Here is a 22,257-nt window from a genome sequence, read left to right as displayed (position 1 = left end):
TGTGCATTTTCTTGACTGAAACTGTAATGAAAATAATTTCCAACCGACAAATACCAGAATAGAAATGAATGTTAAAAAGTAAAAAATAAAATTGAAACTCTTTGCTGTTAAAAAAAGTTGCTTGAATCGAAAACAATATTTTCAACTATTTCGTTACAGTTTCAGGACTCTACAGTAGATCTATATGTATAAAAAAAATCTTTATGCAATGGGGGGTCCATTGGCTTTCGATTTTACAATACTATTTTTGGTCAGCTATTTTCATTTTAAAAGATTACGCTGGATATTGGAAGAAAATGGAAAATATTTTTTTCTCATACTATTCAAAACAACTTTAGAAGTGGTTGATCAAATGATCATTAGTGTATCAAATATATTTTTTGATGCAAAGTAATGTCTAGTTCACTTTAAAACTTTTTATGATTTGTTTAGTCATATCGTTATTTCTCTACTTAAGTCAGAAGATTGCAGCAGATGATAAAATTAACGGAATTTTAAAAAAGAATGATCAAGTTGAATGTATTTGAACGGTTGAAATAAAACCTTTTTTTTTTTTTTGTGTGTGGTTTGTAATGAGTACCAAAAAGGTCGTTTTGCTTTTGAAAACTTATTTGAAAATGCAAACTCCAGAGTACACAAATCCTATAATATGACTGCCATGATAAAAACAAATATGAGTAGCTTGGAATGCTTGCATTCACTCCTTTATTTTGGTTTGCTTTCGGAAGAGTATATATTGATGATACAGATACAATTTGGAAATTGCAAAAGTCTTCGTGTGTCTTTTCTAAAGTGAAAAAGCAGATGAATGACAGGGTTGTTTTATTAATGTGTCTTTATTTTTGGTTACAAAAGCCCTGCCATTATCGTAATCTCAATTTCATGGTTTTCACAATGTATATAGATGCTTATATTTTGGCATTTTAGAACATCTCACACTTAGGAATCAATAAATTACTACCAAACTCTAAACGTTTAAGGGCAGTTGGGCTGACATCTTTTATATCAAAGATATCATTATTGCTAAAAATTTCAGAAAGCTAACAATTTTGATAATAATATAGTCCATCTTGATATCATATGTAAGAAGAAAACAAGGTTCCTAAAAATTGGTAATTTTAACAAGCTTAAGTACAGGCCTGTAAATGCACAATTTGCGAAAAGGCTGAAAAATGTCAGCCATATGTTCGCATGACCCCCCCCCCCCCCCCCAAAAAAAAAAAAAACAAAAAAAAACAAACAAACAAAAAACGTAACATAAAATCCTGCTGATTTATATAAAATGGATGTATTGATTAGATAATGATACAGAGTTCATAACGAATATCTATATTCCATTTCATCAAAGACAAGCTTGTGATACGAAGATTGGGCATGGCGAGTAAGGTATGCTTTGCCTCTACCACCGTAACTCAGACGCCGTTTACAAATTAAACAATAACAAAGTCCAGCTTCAGGAATTTTTCTTATGTAATCCGAAAGAAAATTCCCTTGCAAATCCTTCTCTTCAAGCCACGACCACTTAAAACGGTTTCGCACAAACGCGTCGATTGCCTTAATATCGGCATTGCGGTCGACGAAAGTCTCAGGCATTTTAATGAATAAAGATCGTATCAATGTATAAACACTTGAAAATTGTAAGATAATAGAACGATATAGTTGTGAGCTTACTCCTTTAGAATGAAATTCTGATCATCAAAGATGGATAAAGTCAAAAACTGGGCAGGATTACTTGGAAATGTTTGTAAACAAAGTTTTACCGGAACCGCAACTCTCACTTTCACACCGTCCCATGATTCAATGCGCAACCTTGGCCGAGTCGGGTTATGGCCTGGTGAGGTCACTTGTCTTCTGGCACTTTTCTATTCACTTCATATCTTGTTGTTACCAACATAAGTGCCTGCTCCACTCACTTTTCTGAATTAAAAATTCACCCCATACACCGGAGCATACTCAATGTCTCAATCGTTTCTATGTTATATGTTTGTGTTGAGAATATTGGCTATTAAGCTTAACTGCTGGTCAAAATTATTCGCGATGGTGGTGTACGAACGAATCGGCGGTCTCAAGAAGTGGGTGAGAGAGGGATCTAGTAATGACTTTGAGTTTGAAACGAATATTTTTGTGTTCGTGGATAGCTCACACGGTAGAGCCACGCTCTCACCTGCCAGGCGGAGTTGTCGTACCAATAAGGTCGCAGGTTCAAACCCCACCACCGCCGCGAAAAAATTTTTATTCTCTATTGTCTTCTGGCACTTTTCTATTCACTTCATATCTTGTTGTTACCAACATAAGTGCCTGCTCCACTCACTTTTCTGAATTAAAAATTCACCCCATACACCGGAGCATACTCAATGTCTCAATCGTTTCTATGTTATATGTTTGTGTTGAGAATATTGGCTATTAAGCTTAACTGCTGGTCAAAATTATTCGCGATGGTGGTGTACGAACGAATCGGCGGTCTCAAGAAGTGGGTGAGAGAGGGATCTAGTAATGACTTTGAGTTTGAAACGAATATTTTTGTGTTCGTGGATAGCTCACACGGTTTGTTTTGCGTTCAAAATAACAAAAAAAGGTATCAAGGCTGAGATTAAAAGTCTATTTCTGGAAAATCATGCAAAAGTCTGAAATCAGCCAAATGGCTGAGAATTTACAGGCCTGTAAGTATAAATAATTATAGTATAGCCTTACAGGCGTCATGTCTTGTCCTAAATGTTATGTATGCGTTGTTGTGGGTTAGGACCCCTTGTAAAGCACTTTGAACATGTTTAGTGAACATTGAGCTATATTAATGCTCACATTTTCAACAACAAAAATAAATTGTATAAGCCAAGAGAAGAGACAATTCCTATGAAAATGGACAATGTTTTATCAAATGATCATCAAAATAAAAAGAAAGTTTGATTTTTTTTTCATTTAGGATGGTGTGTGATGTAAGTGATATACCTATGTCCTCATTTAAAATTAAGTTTGTTTCAACTTTATTAATTTCATAAGCCTTAATTTCGAAGTGCTTTATTACTGTTACTATAATAGTAATAATAATAATAATAATAATAATAATAATAATAATAATAATAATAATAATAATAATTAATAATAATAATAATAATAATAATAATAAGTATTATTATTATTATTATTATTATTATTATTATTATTATTATTATTATTATTATTATTATTATTATTATTATTATTATATATTATTATTATTATTATTATTATTATTATTATTATTATTATTATTATTATTATTATTATTATCGTCATTGTCTTCATCATCATCAATATAATTATCATCATAACTTTTATTATTATAACTTTGACATTCACATTTTGTTCTATTATTAGCTAGGAATGTTAATCCTGTGCAATTTTGTTTTTATTAACACATCAATTTCTAGTCTATCCAGTCTTTCATACAATATCTGTCGATTGTAATAAATGAACGCTTTTACACTTTCTTTTTCTTCCATACCCTTCTTCAATTTTCCCTCACTTATTGTATGTCCTGTCAACCTAAATTGTATTATATGCAAGTTTAAGTGAGCATTGTATTATAAATATCATTGCAAAACAATTAAATTACAGTAGACAATCTTTACCTAAAGCGATCGGTTATCACCGACCTTGCTGATTTAGAGGAGTCGAAAAGTCTTTTTACTTTTAATGCTGATAAACATAACAATGAATTTGGAATTCAGGAGTCAATATTGTAAAGATCTTACATTATTTCAAGGTTTGTAACCCTATATTATATGACCTGTCATCTCTGTTTGGTATTCTATTGACATGAATCAAATTCAGAAAATTTAATTTATAAGTTCTTCTTCTTCTTGTCACCAAGTCCATGCATCGAAGATAACCACGACTGTGAATGTGGTGAGAACAAATGGATGTGCCTAATCCTTCATTTTGATTTTATAGATCTCTCAGTCAAATTCCATTTGGCCATTAATTTTTTTTATATAATTAAAAATACCTAAATATTATAATTGTAGTTTTAGAGACTATATATTTATTCTTCAGGATGAAAACAGAACATTGATTTTAAATCGACTTACTTCAAATTCAATCATACACATTACAGCTCTGTGCAGAGGAAGATAATCGTGACTGTGAGTGTGATGACAGATGGACATGCCTAAGCCTTCATTATGATCTTATCTATTTTTTTGGTCGAATTCCATTTGGCTGTTAATGCTTCTGATATTTTCAAGTAGAGAATTCCATATTTGGACGGTGCTTGGAAAAACAAGTTTATTTCAGATGAGCATTAACTCGTGACTGCGGGACTTGGTATGACTTAAATATTATATTTTAGATTTTTGCTGATCCTCTCTAAGTAGGTCCCAAAAGCAATGTGTTCAACCATGCGCCTCACACAAATAAACCATCGGCTAGTATGGATCCCAGATGTAATTGAGATTTTTTCCCTGTTCCCCTATCCTCCCAGCAATGATTGAGTTGCTGGGTATATTCGATCCTATGATAGTAAATAACAATAGGAAATCAAATGATCGTTTCAATTCAATAAATGGAAACAGAAAATGTTCACATTTTCTGTTTTCATTTATTGAATTGAATCTTCCATTCATTTTCCTATTGTTATTTATTTCTTCAAGCTTCAAGCAGCAAGATTTTCATGATCCCGTGGTAGATACTTTGCAATAGATTAGTGCCCTTTCCAAAGCGACACTGTCTGTTTAACGTTACAGAAACTTTGGCTCTAATTTGAAGTTCAAGGGCTTTATTGCTGTGAAGGATTACTTGTCCTTCCTAACTTGATACCAGATTGAGGTGAGGGGTCAGAAATGAGAGTGAGATAGTAAGACGGAAGTTTCTTTTTTGTGGGAAATGATGCTATTATTATTGGGTTTTTTTTTTGGTCTTGTCTTAATTTCTAAATTGTCTTATGGGGCATTTAAAGGCATGTGGCCTATTCGCTCTGCATATTTGATATAATTAATACAATATGATTGTCATTTGAAAATCATCAACCCATCATTTATGTGATTGTTAGTCATTAATATGTATTTTGCAAACATTTGCTGGTGATCTTTTTTAACGGACGTCATCATTTGATGACGTCATTACTTGAGTTTCTTTGTTTCTCTTAGGCTCTTGGTCCATGGGACTTCATTTCTTAATTTTTTCTCGGACCTTATAAATTGAATGTAAAATCTTTTGACTATCCTTTCATCATTCTTTTCCCTGGGTACTGATGCAGTATATGGTCTAAAGGTGGCGCAGGCGCTATTCAACATTCACGGATTTGATATGAATGGGCAACCGAGAGTCCCAAAAAATAAAAACTAACTTCATTTATCCCCTATTTACAAAAAAAAAAAAAAAAAAAAAGAAGTCATTTTTATTATCTCATAATTCACCATGTGATCAATATACATACTGTTGATTTTACTTATCACAAGTCAAAGCTTCATTCAAAGTACATATTAACTGTGCAGACCAACAGTTGCCATGAATATTCCATTCATGATATAGAAATGTCATTCACCAAATGGTATAAGTATAATCCAACGAAGGATGGGGATAGAAACATTTTTTTTAAAAACTACCCTTACCGAATTAAATTATTCCGTCTACTTTAATGCTGATAGGAGCCACTTGGAGGAAGCGCTGCGTCACGTGATCACGAGAGTAGCCGAGCGGACGATAAGAAAGGGAAAGGAGGTGGTGAAGTGAAAGACGGGGCGAGCGAAAAGGAATGTGTTGGGAAAGGAAGTGTAAGAGGTGTGAAGGGGAAAGGTAAAGGAAAGAAAACGGAGGGAGCAGTTACGGTGCTGGTAGTAGTAGCGTGGTAGCAGTGAACTGGACTTTAATGAAATAAAACAGCAACTCAGTGTGTTGATGGGATTGGTGCCAGTGGTGAGCCAAATGAAGGAGGCCTTTGACCGTTTTAATGAAATGGAGGAGGAAGATGCTAATGTCAATATTGGCCTTTCGCGGCCAATATGTAATGATGACATTGAGTCTGATCTTTCGCGATCAGGCAGTAAAGATGTAAGTAATGCTGACCTTTCGCGGTCAGGCAGTAAAGATGTAGAATGTAATGCTGACCTTTCGCGGTCAGTTGATATGGTGCCAGGCAGTAGTAGAGATGCAGGGATGATGGAGCAGGCATTCTCATATTTCGAGAATGTGGTAGGCAGGACAGAAGTGAAAGGGAAGGTGCTGGCAGAGAATGTTTCAACTGGTGTTACACAGGTTTTATGTGACGGTCTGCCCAAGGATACGATTACTGCTCTCTCTGAAAAATATCCAGTGCCAGCAAATTGCTCTAGACTAGAGGTTGTCCAATGCAATGAGGAGGTTTTTAAACAGATATCCCCTGCCTCTAGAATGAGGGACGCATCCTTGCAGAAAGTGCAGGTATCGCTTATGAAAGGCATTACTGCTGTTTGCAGGGCTATGGAGATGGTGAAAGGAGATAACAAAGAAGTACTGGAAAATATTTCGGATGGAGTCGCTTTGCTCACCAATGCCTCTCATAGTTTGGATATTTATAGAAGACAGTCACTTCGCGGTGAAATTAGAGATGACCTCAACGCTCTCTGTACCGCTTCCTATCCTGTTAGTGACAAGTTATTTGGGAGCAACATTAAAGATAAGATTAAAGACATGAACGATTCTATTCGAGTGGCAAAAACCACAAGGAGATTTTCCCCGTACCCGTCCCATGGCCAGAAAAGGTTTCCTTTTTTAGGCAAAGGTCAACCATGGAAAGGTCAAGGAGGGGGGACAAACACCTTTCGGGGAATACAAGGACATGGAACAACCACAAACAACACCAAGCAACACACATTCAAAAGGAGGAATTAAAGGATAAGGTAACCCATTTGCATGGGGGCAGAACTAAATTATTTATATCTACTTGGAAAATGTATACCTCTGATCCTTTTATTATTCAATGTATTTCTGGATGTGCAATTGATTTTTTGTCCCCTCCTGTTCAAATGAAACCAGCTCATACTATCCAATTTAAACAGGATGAAAAGTTAGCTTTACAGGAGATGATAATACAATATGAAAGGGATGGTGTTATCCAGAAATGTACACCGGAGGAGGGTGATTTTGTTAATAATGTTTTCCTTAGGGAGAAACGTGCTATACCCGGTGAGCAGAGGAAAAAGTATCGAATGATATTAAATGTAAAACATCTCAACTTCTTTGTGCGTTATCGCCATTTTAAAATGGACACTTTACATTCTTGTTTACAACTTATAGAACCTAAATGTTTCATGGTTTCGCTAGATTTATCTAATGCATACCATTCTTTGCCCATGCACCCAGATTTTACGAAATTTCTTAAATTTGTTCATAATGAATCGTTATACCTTGTTCTTCCGCAGGGGTTCCGTGATAGTCCTAGAATCTTCACTAAAATCATGAAACCTATTGTTGCTCATCTGCATCTTAAGGGAATTATATGCAGTTTGTATATTGATGATTTTTATATTCAGGGCCCTTCTTATGAGGAATGCGAACATAATTTGAAGTACACGACCAATATTGTGCGTTCGTTAGGATTTGAAATATCAGATAAGTCTAACTTAACCCCATCTCAAGAAATGGAGCACTTAGGGTTTGTACTCAGTTCCTTGGATATGTCAGTGACTTTAAGTGATAAAAAGAAAGATCAGATTATTTGTATGATTGAGAACCTTCCTTCTTCCATCTCAGTTAGATTTTTAGCTAAGATTATCGGCATGTTAGTCGCCTCTTTCCCTGCTGTTGAATATGGACCTTTATTCTATAGAAGTCTTGAGTGTCAAAAATTGAGGCTCTCAAACAAGTATATAACTTTGATAGATATATTAAAGTTTCAGTTCAATCTTTTATTGAATTAGAATGGTGGAAGTCTGAAGGCGTCCACAGTAAGAAACGATTACATATAGATAACCCTTCTTTTGTGATGAGAACTGATGCTTCAGGTCATGGCTATGGAGCAATTATGAATGATGTTGCCACACAGGGTATGTGGACGGAAGAAGAGCAGATGGATCACATCAACGTTCTAGAAATAAAAGCAGTTTATTTAGGACTTCAATCTTTGTGCAAAGATATTTCCAATTGTCACATTCGGGTAGAAGTAGATAATATGACAGCTGTTTCTTACATTAATAACATGGGGGGAACCCATTCAGTTAAATGCAATGACATCACACGAGAGTTAATTTTATGGTGCAAAACCAGGGGAATATGGATTTCAGCATGTCATATTCCCGGAGTGGAAAATACCATTGCTGATGATTATAGTAGAAAATTATCTATTCATACTGAGTGGTCGCTTAATCGAGCAGAGTTCAATAAGCTTTGTGATCATTTTGGAAATCCAGAAATTGATCTTTTTGCTTCTAGAACCAATTTTCTTATTCCCAAATATATGTCGTTATATCCTGACCCATCTGCCTGTGCCATTAATGCCTTTTATCATTTATGGGCTGGATTTGTGTATTTATTCCCTCCATTCAATATGATCCCCAGGGCTCTACAAAAGATACAACAAGACAAAGTATCGCGAGCGTTGGTGATAGCACCAATTTGGCAAACACAGACTTGGTTCCCCAAACTTATGACTATGCTGATAGCGCCCCCGGTCCATCTAAAAGCCTCAAAACACCTATTGACATTGGCATCAGACAGGGCAGCTGTGCACCCTTTGTATCCAAAACTAAAGTTGATGGCTTGTCTCTTATCAGGGCAAAAATCCGGAAACAAGGAGTTTCCAAGCACGCCTTAAAAATAATTATGAAAAGTTGGCGTCGCAACACCCAAAAACAGTACAATAGTTACTTACTGAAATTTATCCAGTTTTGTGATGCTGATGGGGTGGACCCTATGAGTAAAAATGTTCAGACTACTATAGCTTTTTTGACAATATTATTTCAATCTGGATTGGGATACAGTGCCATCAATACAGCGAGGTCAGCAGTGTCAACATTGAACGAGACCCGGTTCAGATCCGCTAGTGTGTAGATTTATGAAAGGTGTATTTCATTCTCGACCCACTCGTGCCCGTTACACTACTGTTTGGGACATATCTACTGTGTTAAATTATTTAAGATCACTTTCCCCTGCTCGTGATCTTAACCTTTTTATGTTAGGAGCCAAACTTCTTATGCTATGTGCTCTTGTTACGGGACATAGGTGCCAATCATTTCATGCCATGACTATTGAATCATCTTGTTTATCTATTCATGATAGCAAAGCTATATTCCATATTAGTAAATTGCTTAAACATAACTCGCCTTCTAATCCTCAAACAATTATTACACTCCATGCATTTAATGAGGACAGGCGGATTTGTGTTATGACATATCTACGAGCATACTTGAAACGGACTAGACCACTTCGATCTTCTAATAAATTGTTTATTAGCACCCTTAGCCCTCACTTAGGAGTCTCCAAGGATACACTGTCACGTTGGATTAGACTTATCCTAACCAAGTCAGGAGTGGATACTAACATATTTAAAGCACACAGCACACGATCAGCATCTTGTTCTTCAGCAGCTAAGGGTGTAGATATATGGCATGTACTTAATACGGCAGGATGGAAAAGGGAGTCTACCTTTGCTCGATTCTATAAAAAGCCCATTGAATCTCATTCGGAATCTTTTGCAAATTCAGTACTATCCTCAAAACCTGCCCTGCTTTGAAATCTCCAAGTGGCTCCTATCAGCATTAAAGTAGACGGAATAATTAAAAATTATACGAGTCTTACCTTGGGAAGACGAAGTATGATGATAATTATTCCGTCTCTTAATGCTGAAGGAGTCAATTGCCCTTCCCTCCCTTGCCCTTACTATTAATATGATTATAATTCTATATTGAGTATTATTGTTGTTTTTCGGTGAAATTGTGCTATATATTACACATGTGTAACCTATCGCGGGATAAGTTCATAGAGTACTTAGTTTAGTTGTGTATTATCATTACTACACACTTGTTGTGGGCAGCTTTTTCGGAGTTAAATAGTGATCACGTGACGCAGTGCTTCCTCCAATTGACTCCTTCAGCATTAAGAGACGGAATAATTATCATCATACTTCGTCTTCCCAAGGTAAGACTCGTATAATTTTTTAATTATAGTTATAACTTAAGTAATGAGAGATAACAATATAACAACGTTGTGTAAACCCTTAGTGAAAACATGTCAGTTATGTTTAGCTAATGCTGTAGTATAAGATAATCTACTAAAGTTAATTACTTTGATCTTACGTTTAAAGAATGTAGTACAGATTTGCCAAAATAACAATGTTAATATTAATGTGTTACTTGAGATTGTGTCTTGTAAAATTTGTATAACTTATATTAATAACGAATGACATACTTTGGTTGGTATTGTATACCTCTCTCTAGATTATTATTATTATTGTTATTATTATTTATCAATAAACTTGTTTTGTCCAATATTATGCACTGATGTCTTTATCATTGTTGTTTCATTGTTAGGTTTTTAAGTAGAGAAGTAAAACAGCGGAGCTCAGATCCAATAAGAGCTCTAATGAGGAATAATTTTATTTTAATAATTGAATTGCTAAATGTATATCCTGGGGTGTAATGATAATGGACTCTCAGCCCCACTGACCTCACTGTAGTCAAGGTCCACTGGACTTGCAACATCTTCCTTTCATTTGGCAGTTGGTGGTTGGGTTTATGATAGCGCCTTTCCAAATCTTATGTATTCTCTGCCCCTGCCCTGAAGTGTGGCTATGTGGTATGCCACTCGCCTTCGGATCGGAAGGTCCTAGGTTCGATTTCCACTCTGAGCAGCGCATAGTTGAGTCCTTGGAAAAGGCTCTTTACTCATGTTCTCTCACCATACGCAGGTGTAAAATGAGTACCTGGCCGTTAACAGCATTGTCTCTTGTTGAAAAAAGAAATTGTAATGTGTATCTCCTAATTTGCGGCATGTCTCGTCCTGCATGTTAAGTTTCGCTGTAGGCTGGGGACTCCTTGTGAAGCGCTTTGAGCATGTCCAGTGGATATTGAGGCATATAAATGCTCAAGTTTCTTTAAAGGCTTATTGTATTCAACAAGACCTGGGGTATAATGATAACTTAATCTTAGTCCTACCGACCTCACTGTATTCAAAGTCCACTCTACTTGCAACATCTTCCTTTCATTTGGCAGTTGGTGGTGGGGTTTATGATAGTTTCTTTCCAAATCTTATGTATTTTCTGCCCTTGCCCTGAGGTAAAGTGACTTAGTTTTGCCCTTGCCCTGGCTAAAGACTTCTCTTTGAGGGAAATGGATGTGTGTTTTTTTCTCCTTGTAAGTCATATTTTTGAGTGACTGAAAATTCGTATGAGGAACTAATCTGGGTGTCTCCCTTTTTGCTGAGTGACCTTTGCTGTTGTCTGTGTGAGATTTTGACTTCTAGGATAGATTACAGCTGGGATCTACTTGAAGCTATTCCCCTTGGTCTTCCTTTTTCTCTGACATCCCTGACTATGACCGTAGTGTTACAAGTACTTAACTCCAAATCTGAAACTTCTTTTGTGCATGGGTGCCAGATTGCAGGCTTTCATAGACTGCCCAGCTTTTCAGAAATCCTGATCTCTGCCATCATGTTTGTTGTTTTTAAGGGTTTTACAGAGCTTGCAACACATTTAGGTTATATCAGCGCCAGGAAAAAGGAAGAAAATGGGATAGTAAAAAGCTCTAGAATTACAATTAAAGCACCCAAAAGAAAGTAAGACAAAGGGGAACTGGGAACAAATAGGGATCAGATGTAGATTCCAAGAGCATACCACCAATGTACTTAGTTTGAGATCACCTATAAGTCTCATCCGGACACAAACAAAAAATCGTACAAAGAGGAATGCACTCAAATGCTTACATTATACATTCAAAATAACAAATACAATAATACATAATAGAGAGATGATTTACAAGGAAAAAAAAATATCATCTCCCAAAACAATAACTATGCATTTGACTGTTTCCCTCCCAACCAGGACAAAACCAAGTAATCTCATTCCAAGACAAAGACAGAACGCATGTTGGAAAACAGATATAAGGGGATAGAAGAAGCAGTATGTACCTCCCTGCCCACTATGGGAGGTCAGCAAAGAAAATAGAAAAAGAAAGAAATATAAGCAAATCTATTTCATTTCAGAACAGACAGTTACATAGTATATATAATATTGCTTCATAAAAACTCTGTCCTTCAGAAGAGGTTCACTTGGTGTTCTTGCGTCAAACAGGCTCCACCAACCGCTCGCTGTCACTGTCTCATGTCATACTTCAAGAAAACTGGTAACCATGGCTCCTAAGGTCCTGGCATAGGATTATTAATTTATTTTACAAGGGGTGGATGGATAAGCTTTGACATGATGAAATATTTCTAAATGAACAAAAAACTAATGTGATCTCTAATAAGCAGTTGAATATTTTGCTTCTCGATTCTCATTAGATTATTAAAATTTGGTTATACCTCTTCCCCAACCATTCCACTCTGCCTTCCCTTTTGCACCCGATTTATTGAATTTTAATTTCTTCACAGTGGATTTAAAGGTTAAACTGCACCTGACACTTTTAGGTCATAAGAGTGTAATAAAACTAGGACAAAAAAAAATAGTTATCAATGCCTTTAATATTCTTTGGTCACTGGCGTTCAAGAATAAATAAGACAATGGGAACTAGTTCAAGGAGAAAAAATAACTTAATACAATTACAATAGTAGATCCAGCAGCCTGCCACCTGTAATTTCAATTCTGAGGAGCCGAGTACATTTTGTGTGACTGTTGTCTTGTGGTACGACATTCAACTTATGCTGTAGTCCCATGGTTCAGTTCCCAATTAATGAGGGCAGTGCCGCCGTAGCACAAAGTTGAGTTCTTTGAAAAATAAGTAAAAGTAAGTCCCACCAGGACTGTAACATGATTACCTCTCTAAAAATAATTTGCAGTTTCTTTCAGGCATCATAGCTTATCCTTCATGTTAAGTGTTGTTGGCTTGGGATCCCCTGTGAATCATTTTGATCACATTTTACTGGATATTGCAATCTATAAAAGCTCACATTATTTTACGAAATAATGCAAGAAGAAAAACGCATTTTGACACGAATAACAACAAATAAACAAAAACAAACACTATTCATCTCAAAAGAATCAAACTGGAAATTTGAAGTTAGAAATGTATCGCAAATTTATTTTGCTTTATGAAATGAAAAAAAAAAAAATAAAGAAAAAAAAATACAGAACACTAATTAGTATGCAAAAGCTAAGGTCTTTAAGTGCTAATATATAATAATAATTATACATAAATCAATGAATTGAGGTGAAGTAGCAGCAATTACAAATTGCAAAGAAAGTATGTGTAATATCATTATGATACAGATATGCTTATAAGTAGATCATACAAAAATAAATATTAGTGATCTGTGTTCACTGTTTATCGACAATAAATATCATCATAAACATACAAGGTGGTAGACATATAAATTAAAACAACATGGTGTCACGATGCATGTAGCACAGTATAAATAAGAATTATTAATAAGAGGGGACAATAATATGATCAAAAACAAATTTGATAAAATGTTGAACTCGAAATATTAATATAGATCAAAGTTTATATAAAATAATTTCAATATGATTCAAGAATCATTTGTGTTTTGTTTTAGATGTTTTACGGTACTTGCGGAGTTTTAGCGCCAGTAAAAAAGGAAAATGTTAAGATAGCCACAAGGTTTATATTTAGTTATTGAGCACCTGTGAAAAAAGGAAGACTGAAAAGAGATCAACAGATATCATTAGTAGATTCAAGATCTGTATATTCCCTTCTGGTCTGAATCAACCTCACAATCCCACACTAACACGGCCACAGTATCCCCACTATGAGGGATAAGCTCAAATGGTTACAAAAAATACATTATATCAAAAACCTCGTATTGATGTCACATATGTATAATGAATAACTCGAGCCAAAACCAAAAATGGCCCTATCACAGAACAGGGACTCAAAGGATAAATGAATATTTGGGTAAAAGGGAGATGTTGATTAATCCACATGCCCATGGATTGCAAGCCTGTATAAATCGTACCAAGAGAAGCAATCTAGAATTCCTACCACTTAAGATGATAATGAATAATGTCACTAGCTTGATAAAAATAATAATAATAATAATAATGATGATGATAATGATAATACCCTGCTGTACCTTATGATTTTGTTCATATTTCCTAAAAGTTTGTTTTAAGGGACTTTGAGAGGCTAAAAGTTAATTTCTCTGTCAGGCAAGGTTGGAAAGAGATGATTTACAAGAAAAAAAAAGTATCCTCTCTAACAAAAAAGAGAAATCAATCTTCTTCCCTCTCAGTAAAAACCAGGCAGTAAGGGCCCCAGAAAACCTCATTCTAGAACACACTGCCTAACGGAAAGGCTAAAAATAATGTGTGTGTGTATCCACTGGTCCAAGCCAATATTCTTTTATACTTATGGGAATTCCATCTTCCACCTACCTGCCCTCACTTAATTTTTACGTACAATTAACGTTTGTAAATGGGGAATTTGATTTCAAAGAAAACAAAGCCCATTAACTTTTCATTATACCTTGACTGGAATTTCACGTGGATGACTAGGAATAACCAAGACTATAAATCATAATGCTGTAAGTAGGACTGATGAGAATAAATTCAAACATTTTTTTTTTTTTGCGACTAAAGTTCTTTGTCCGTGATTTTCGCAGCAAAGAGCAAGTAAAATGTATTTCAGATATTAACATCATTCAATACAATAAAAAGACACATACTGAGGTAAAAGTAACCATACCCCCTTAAAACAACATCAAAACAAATAGCCCCCCCCCCCCTCTTAAGAAAAAACAAAACAAAACAAAACTGAAAAAAGGAACAAAAGATCAAAAATGCCAGTGACTGACATTGATCATTGGCGATATATACTCGTGAGGTATGCATGACAGGTGAATGTGTGTTTTTCTTTACTTGAAGAATTACAACCAGAAATGAAACAATCTTGGTAAATCCCTACAATACACATTTAGACAGTGTGAGATTCTAATAACCATTGTCATGGGTTAAATAACATATTGAATATTGTTTTGACACTTTAAAACCTTAAAAAAGCATTATCTTCACACAAAAAAAAATATCTAAAAAAACTTAAGTATTAATATATAGCGCAATATCCACTAAACATGCTCAAAGTGCTTTACAAGGGGTCCCTAGCCACGAGCAGCACTTAACGGTTGAGATGAGACATGACGTCTGTTAGATAATATTACGTTTTTTTTCCAAACAGAGACAACGTTTTAACAGCTAGATTCTCATATTATACCTGAGTAGGGTGAGAGAATGTGAGTAAAGAGCCTTTTCCAAGGACTCAATTATGCGCTGCTTAGAGTAGGACTCGAACCTGGATCTTCCATCTGAACAACATACAAAAAAAAAAAAAAAAAAGAAGTTGGTTTGTGTGCGTCCATTGTGTTACAAATCCTTTAGCTAAGGGCATAGGATTGGTGGAGTGCATTATAATGCCGACAAATTTTATATCTGGGGTTGGCTATAGACAGATTAAAAACATTAATACATCACTTAAATTTCAGATGGATGGCAAAAAAGTATTTGGCATGACTTGCTGGTTAGTTGAATCTCAAAATATATGAACCAGTAGCCCTAACTTTCTTTGGGTGGTCATTCAAGTCTTACTAGCTCCTTTTTTATTTTGTCCGCCTACCACGGAATGTGCTACCAATCTGTCACTTACCCCTAGCTATATGACTTTTCAGCATTATTTATTATGCCAACCTATCATCAGCAAAAAGATTTTTAAAAAAAATTGAAACAACCTTGATTAATGAATATAAAATTAAAATCAACAGAGCATGAACATCATATCAACTGATAAACAATGTTGAGATATTTTTGTTTTAAGTTAAATACTATAGTTTAAAAGGCCATATAAACATACACCAATTAATTTGTCTTTTTTCTATAGGTTTGTTTTCACATGTTTTATGACAATTGTGACACTTAAGGCCATTTCAGCACCAGTAAAAGATATGAAGAAAAACTTAAAGAAGACAGGGTGTTAGTTCAAACAGAGTACAGACGTCAATTCAAAAGTAATCCATTTGTGTGCCTAGTTTGAGACCATCTGAAAACCTCACTGAAAGACCAACACAAATTCCTGCCAAGAGGGGTATATTCAGATAGTGACATGCACTCCAGCACGATTTCTTTGAACTCCTTGGGACAGGCGAAAACGTAAGAGGAAACTGTGCCTTGCCATAACGACTTTCTGGGGAGGGTTGGGAGGCAGGGGAGCAGTGAGGCTCAGCGGTATGGACTTTGCTATGTACCAGAAAGATACCTAGTTCGAAAATCCATCGTGTTATGTGGCCTTCAGGAGAAAAAAAATATCTCCCTAGCTCAATTTGTGGCGCTGTGCTACAGCTGACATCTGGATTATTTCAGTCTTCCCTTGGAATGAACCCTAAGACAAATTTAATTTTGATGGTGAAAAAGGGAACTTTATTGTTCATTTACTTTATTGATATGTTGAGGGAGATAACTTTATACTTGACATGTTACAAGCTGTTGGTGTGCATATAGAGGGGGGGGGGGGGGGATTGCTATATCACAACCTTCATTTACCGTCATAGCCAATCATTAGCGAATCATGGTGTGTGACATTAAAACCAGAATGAATGACGAAGTTATAAGAATAAGCAGAGAGGTGTTGGTTACGTGAAATGTTGATAGAGTGTGTGAGTGTCTTTAAGTGTCTGCATGTATATAGACACACCTGCAGTGTAGATGGATATACATGATAAACACATACTTAACTGTAAATGTCACAGTAAATCATCGGTGGTTGAAATCACTGGGCGCATTTTAAAAAAAACCCTTTCATTATTTTTTTTTCACATTGGATGAGAGAAATTAGTTCGAGGAAACTGTGTTCGAGGTAAAAATTAGTTAGAGAAAGAAATGGATTAACAAATAATGATAAGGAGAAAATTCGGACCATTTAAATGAGTTCGAGGAAACCGTGCTGGAGTGTAGTAAATATCAATAAGCAACAAATAAACATATTTAAGAGAGATGATTTACAAGGATAAAAATACCATTTCTCACAAAAAGATAAATCTATCTGACTAACTTCCTCTCAGCAAGATTCCAGGCAGGGCCAAGTTGAGACCAAATGATCCCAATAAAAAAAATGTCAAAAGCCACATGAAAAGGCCATATGATATGCACGGATAAAAGAAACAACTAGGATGTGGATTGATAAAGAACCTACCAGTCCTGGACAGAAAACCTTTCCCTACCATAATAAGAAATCCAACAATCACCATGAACATTTTCTGCAATTGAAACCTCAAGGAAAAGGAAAATTAAAAAAAAAATTAAGTGGGTGAGTTAAAATTGCTGTCTCGGACTATGACGAGTTCTACCAATAATGTTTTAATAAGATATGACGGCTATTTTACTACATCATTTCATTTATCTACAAAATAATTATTTATAAAGTTAAAACAAATTGGAGTACAGATAATATATGGTTTATCATATTTGAGACAAGCTTGAGTTTAGAGCGGATTCCTGTATTGGATGGATTATCTACTCCTCATCATATAATACAAAAAAAATATTTAAAAATTAATTACACAATTCATTAGCTAAGTACACAAAAACCAATTGAATTGACATATCTCAATTGATCCTGACAAGTTTTGTATGCAGTCCTGTACAATGCTAACCACTGCTGGCGAGCAAAACTAAAGAAATCATTGTAACTGACATGCAACTGTAGAGGTAACATTAAACGCTTATTATTTATTGGACAGAATTTAGTGACAACTGATCACCTCCCTGATTATAGGAAAGCAACAAGAAGCAGTTATGATGTCAGCTGCATTTTATACATAACATATACCCTTAAAATCCCTTTACAGTTTAAATTATCACGATTAAAACCATCATAAATATCATCTTATGATTCCATTATCTTTCATACATTCATGCAGTCAATAAATTATCACAATCAATTTCATTTACCCACAAATGAAATAAAATTACATTTGACAGCAGAAAAATAAAAAAAGACACGTGAACACATCGTTGAAGCTTACTGGTACATTTATGTCAGTTCCAAGTAGAATATCATTTGAACCAGACCTCTATAAATATATAATGAGGAGGGTTAAAGGTTTCTGAATGAAGGTCACAATTTGGAGAGGAAGAAGTATCAATCAAAAGACGAAAGAATAAAATATATAATAATAAATTAATGGATTGATGAACGTGGCGTTGGGAGTCTTATTTGAATTCAAAATTGCTTTCACGATTACTCAGAATAAATAAATAATATCATTCAAATAATATGTACAGTAGTGTAGCCAAGACAGTTAAGGCAAAAATGATTTATTTTAATAGGTCTAGAATTTCAGCCTCCACATCACTATAGGTTTTTCTCTCTTTGAAAATTGCCCTACTTCACGACACTCATCCACTTTATGTTACAAAAACCTAGATTAGATCTGAGGCAGATGGTAACAGCAGAAAGAAAAAAAAAAAAATGTATTCATAAATTAATAAATGACTAATTGATATAAAATGTGTGAACAGTGCCAGCCAGTTCTCTAGAAGAAAATCTAATATAGAGCATAACAAAACTGATATGATCCATCCACTTTCAAGTCACAGGCCCATCAAGTTTGTCCCTTTGAATCCTTCTTCTGGTCGACTTGAGACTGAAGAAAGAGAGATGAAACGATTAAGTAAAATGATAGCTGGAATATATGGAAATTAGTAACTGTTTCAAAAAAAAAAGTTCAAATACAGGTATTCCTGACTGCTATTTGCTGAACAAAAAAATTCAACATGTTTAATTGGAGACTATTTTCGACTCGTTGCTTATTGCTATTTAAAAACAAATATGCACGTTTTGAAGCCTGCCTGCGATAGGATGAGGTGGGAAGAGCCTTGAAAATACTCAAGATCACAAGAAAAGAAAAAAAAAGAGTTCCAAGAACTGATATTAATCCTTGAGCAGTCTTTCACAACCATAGACCCCATTGAATTTATCCTGGTTTTAGTAAAAACTGCTACCATTCTTTGGTCGGAAGGAACAGTAGTCTGACGCAAGCACTTTTTGCCAAATCTAACTGAACATCTACCCATTACAAAATAAGACAATTTTAAAAAAAAGTTTATTACCATTCAAAAAATCATCATGGACAGCTGTTGGGTCTGCATTTGGTTCATCGGCCTGAGGGAAATAAAAAAAGAATAATAAAAAATCATCATGATCTAACCTCTGTTCCTTGTCGAACATAAGGCCCAAACAAATTTTTCCTACAATCCCAGCTCACTCTGTGCTAGGTTCTGCCAAGCTCTTCCATATTCTCCTCCAAATTCCAAGCCATCTTACTCTTTTCCTCTTCCCACAAAGAACCCATCTTAGTGTTGAGTGAGGCAATGGCAATGGTGCTTGCTTACAAGCCAATCTCAATTGTTTTTAAAAATCTCATTTATTATCTTGTTTATTTTGGTGCATGTTTAAATTTCTTTGTTGTCAATAACGTTGCTCGTGATCTTCTTATTGGTTCTTCATATCTCTGCAGCACACAGCAGGACTATGTAAAGATTTGATTTATGGAATTTCAACTTGGTGTCCAAACCAAATGAGTAACTCAGGAATTGTTCATTTGCTTGTCTATGATTAGTCAGATGAAAGTAAAGATATCAAATTTGAATAATAATAATAGTAATAATAATAATAATAATAATAATAATAATAATAATAATAATAATAATAATAATAATAAAAAAAAAAATCTCAAATTTGAATAATAATAATAGTAATAATAATAATAATAATAATAATAATAATAATAATAATAATAATAATAATAATAATAATAATAATAATAATAATAATAATAATATTTAAAAAAAAAAAAAAATCTATCACAAGAAAATTTATGGCGTATCAGTATTTTGATAAAGTTCCTTAAAATCTATTTAAAATATAAAACAACTCATCCAATTATTTGGACACTAAATATTTGTCATTTTTATTAAAGAAGTATTTATAAAAAATAATTATGTCATTATCTTTTTCCCCGTTCACGTCAGTTGTGTGATTTCATTATATTGTGACATCAAACACATATACATACATGCTTAAAGATGACCAAAACACATTTTACAAAAAGAATTTATATTGGTAGACCTGTTTGCATTGAAACAAAAGAATTCATAAAAGACTCTACATACCTTAAGAAAAATGACACATTGAGGATAGAATCGAAATTCCTGCAAGGATGATTCGTCCCCAATCAGAATGCGACCATCAAGAGACAGATTCTGGTCATAAGGTGGAACTTCAAACAATGTGTACAACTGTTGGATTTAAAAAAAAAGGAAAAGGAAAAATAATTCATTTGTCAACCGTTCTATGGTAGGTTTGATTAATTTCTTTACATCTGTAGAAATAAATGAGATGAAAAGAGCTCAAAATTGCAAAACAGTAAAGTAAGGCTGCCACTCACGGGACCCAACAAAAGTATTAGTTATATAAATTGTTAAAGCATTCAAGTCCAAACCAAAACAAGCTGCATGTGTTTGACCACCCCCCCCCCCCCCCTCTCTCTCTCTCTCTCTCTCTTAAATAAATAAAAAACAAAAAGTGCAATTTTTCAGTCCTACTCATCTAAAAATAAATAGAACTGCAATAAATTTAATATTAAATCAAACACTTGTTACATATTTCATTTCTTGGTTCAAGAAACAAAACATAAACCCAACATCATTTCATCCTCCCAAAGTACCAAGAACAGATGAGTCCAAAATATTTTCATAGGGATTTAAAATCAAGATCCAATCATTTTACCTTCCTCTTGAACTCCTTGAGGGTCATACTGGAGGACACAACGACCTCTTTCTCCCCTCTTGTCTTGCGATGACGAGAACTTTTTCTGGCAATGGAGGGGTCAAGCTTTACATGTTTTTCTGGAGGCTCTGAGTACAACTTTTCATGCTTCTGTTAAAACAAAAAAGAGAGAGTAAAATTTTTTTAATAAAACAAACGAAACAAAAACAAACACCATAATTCAATTTTTAAGCTTTAAGCCAAAAAGCACTAACTTAAAAGCAGGTAGCGCATAAAAAAAAATTCATGAAACCATTACTAACAGGAAATCGAACCCCTTTACAGCATTCAAAAGTAAAGCTGCTGTATGACGCATCTGATATAACCTCTTCATTAAAAAATACATGACATATGGTCACTCACAGTGACTCAATATAATGCAGGGCAATTTGCTCCATTGGTAGAGCATTGTATAAACAGTCTGAGTTTAATTTCATTATCCAATAAAGTTTTTTTTAGCCTTTCATGTCCAACTGCCAATGAATGGAATGGATAACTGTGCTTAATTAAGATTTGACTTGATTCTATCAAAAGGGTAACAAGTAATTTTTTCTGGCACCTCTGAGCAAAATGAGGATAAGGAGGAAATAGATAATAATAATAATAATAACAACAACAACAACAACAACAACAACAACAACAACAACAACAACAACAACAACAACAACAACAACAACAACAACAACAACAACAACAACAACAACAACAACAATAATAATAATAATAATGATAATAATAATATTAATAATAATAAAGAGCAATTTTTATAGTGCTTTAATTGACCAAACAGGTACTTAGCGCTTTAAATTGACCAAAGGAGCCAAACCATTGGTTGAATAACTTACTGGGGCACTGAACTCTGGATCGTAGTTGTATCCCTTTGTCTTCCCATCTCCTCCTGAGTCGTCCCCTTTCTGTTGTAGTGTAAAGATGGAACCATCCACAATCTTGCGTACATAAATTGTCTGAGAGATAAAAACAAACTTTCCCTCCTCTTCCTGTCTCAGTCTTTCATGAAGACAGGTGCTGCACACGTCTGGAGAGGTAAATATAATAAGAAAATGAATATAATATAAGGAGGGTTAAATAAACATAGCTATGTCAATACTGACAGAAGCCCAGATTCTTCAAGTTTAGAACACTGATTTTGAATAATAACAAACCTGCTTAAAAAAACACAAACACACACCATCTTTGAGCCATTTTACTCTCAATATTTTTCCAGCTTAACAATATACAAACTTTTCTACGAAGAAAAAAAATGGCTTAAGCAAGCAAATCTCTTACTTGAAAAATTAAAAAATGTGTAATGAAAGTGAGT

At 34.5% G+C, this 22,257-nt stretch overlaps 3 protein-coding genes across 4 annotated transcripts in view; 2 read left to right on the top strand and 1 right to left on the bottom strand.

Moving 5' to 3' along the window:
* Positions 1-6,905: 6,905 nt before the first annotated feature.
* Positions 6,906-7,874, top strand: LOC144971797 (uncharacterized). The gene has a single exon (XM_078912872.1). It carries the CDS (start codon positions 6,906-6,908, stop codon positions 7,872-7,874), a length of 969 nt encoding a protein of 322 aa, XP_078768998.1.
* A 65-nt stretch (positions 7,875-7,939) lies between these two features.
* On the top strand, positions 7,940-8,767 carry LOC144971796 (uncharacterized). Its single transcript, XM_078912871.1, has one exon. It carries the CDS (start codon positions 7,940-7,942, stop codon positions 8,765-8,767), a length of 828 nt encoding a protein of 275 aa, XP_078768997.1.
* Positions 8,768-13,156: 4,389 nt separating this feature from the next.
* Positions 13,157-22,257, bottom strand: part of LOC144970771 (ubiquitin carboxyl-terminal hydrolase 48-like) — a 30,558-nt gene continuing 21,457 nt past the window's right edge. For both annotated transcript variants that reach the window (XM_078910776.1, XM_078910777.1), the window contains exons 22-26: positions 21,782-21,972; positions 20,898-21,047; positions 20,282-20,407; positions 19,220-19,271; positions 13,157-18,753 (exon numbers count right to left, since the gene is read on the bottom strand). In XM_078910776.1, coding sequence (XP_078766902.1) covers positions 18,701-18,753; positions 19,220-19,271; positions 20,282-20,407; positions 20,898-21,047; positions 21,782-21,972 — 572 coding nt within the window. In that variant the 3' untranslated portion in view covers positions 13,157-18,700. The remainder of the gene's footprint in view (positions 18,754-19,219; positions 19,272-20,281; positions 20,408-20,897; positions 21,048-21,781; positions 21,973-22,257) is intronic.

Source organism: Berghia stephanieae, chromosome 4, assembly GCF_034508935.2.
Source record: "Berghia stephanieae isolate SIO BIC M18660-M18661 chromosome 4, UCSD_Bste_1.3, whole genome shotgun sequence".
Classification (NCBI taxonomy): domain Eukaryota; kingdom Metazoa; phylum Mollusca; class Gastropoda; order Nudibranchia; family Aeolidiidae; genus Berghia; species Berghia stephanieae.
Note: the sequence above shows the minus strand (reverse complement) of the source record. Positions and strands in the feature narration are given on the sequence as shown.

Coding starts and splice junctions, on each gene's coding strand:
- LOC144971797 (XM_078912872.1), top strand. CDS start 6,906: ATGTATACCTCTGATCCTTTTATTATTCAATGTATTTCTGGATGTGCA.
- LOC144971796 (XM_078912871.1), top strand. CDS start 7,940: ATGAGAACTGATGCTTCAGGTCATGGCTATGGAGCAATTATGAATGAT.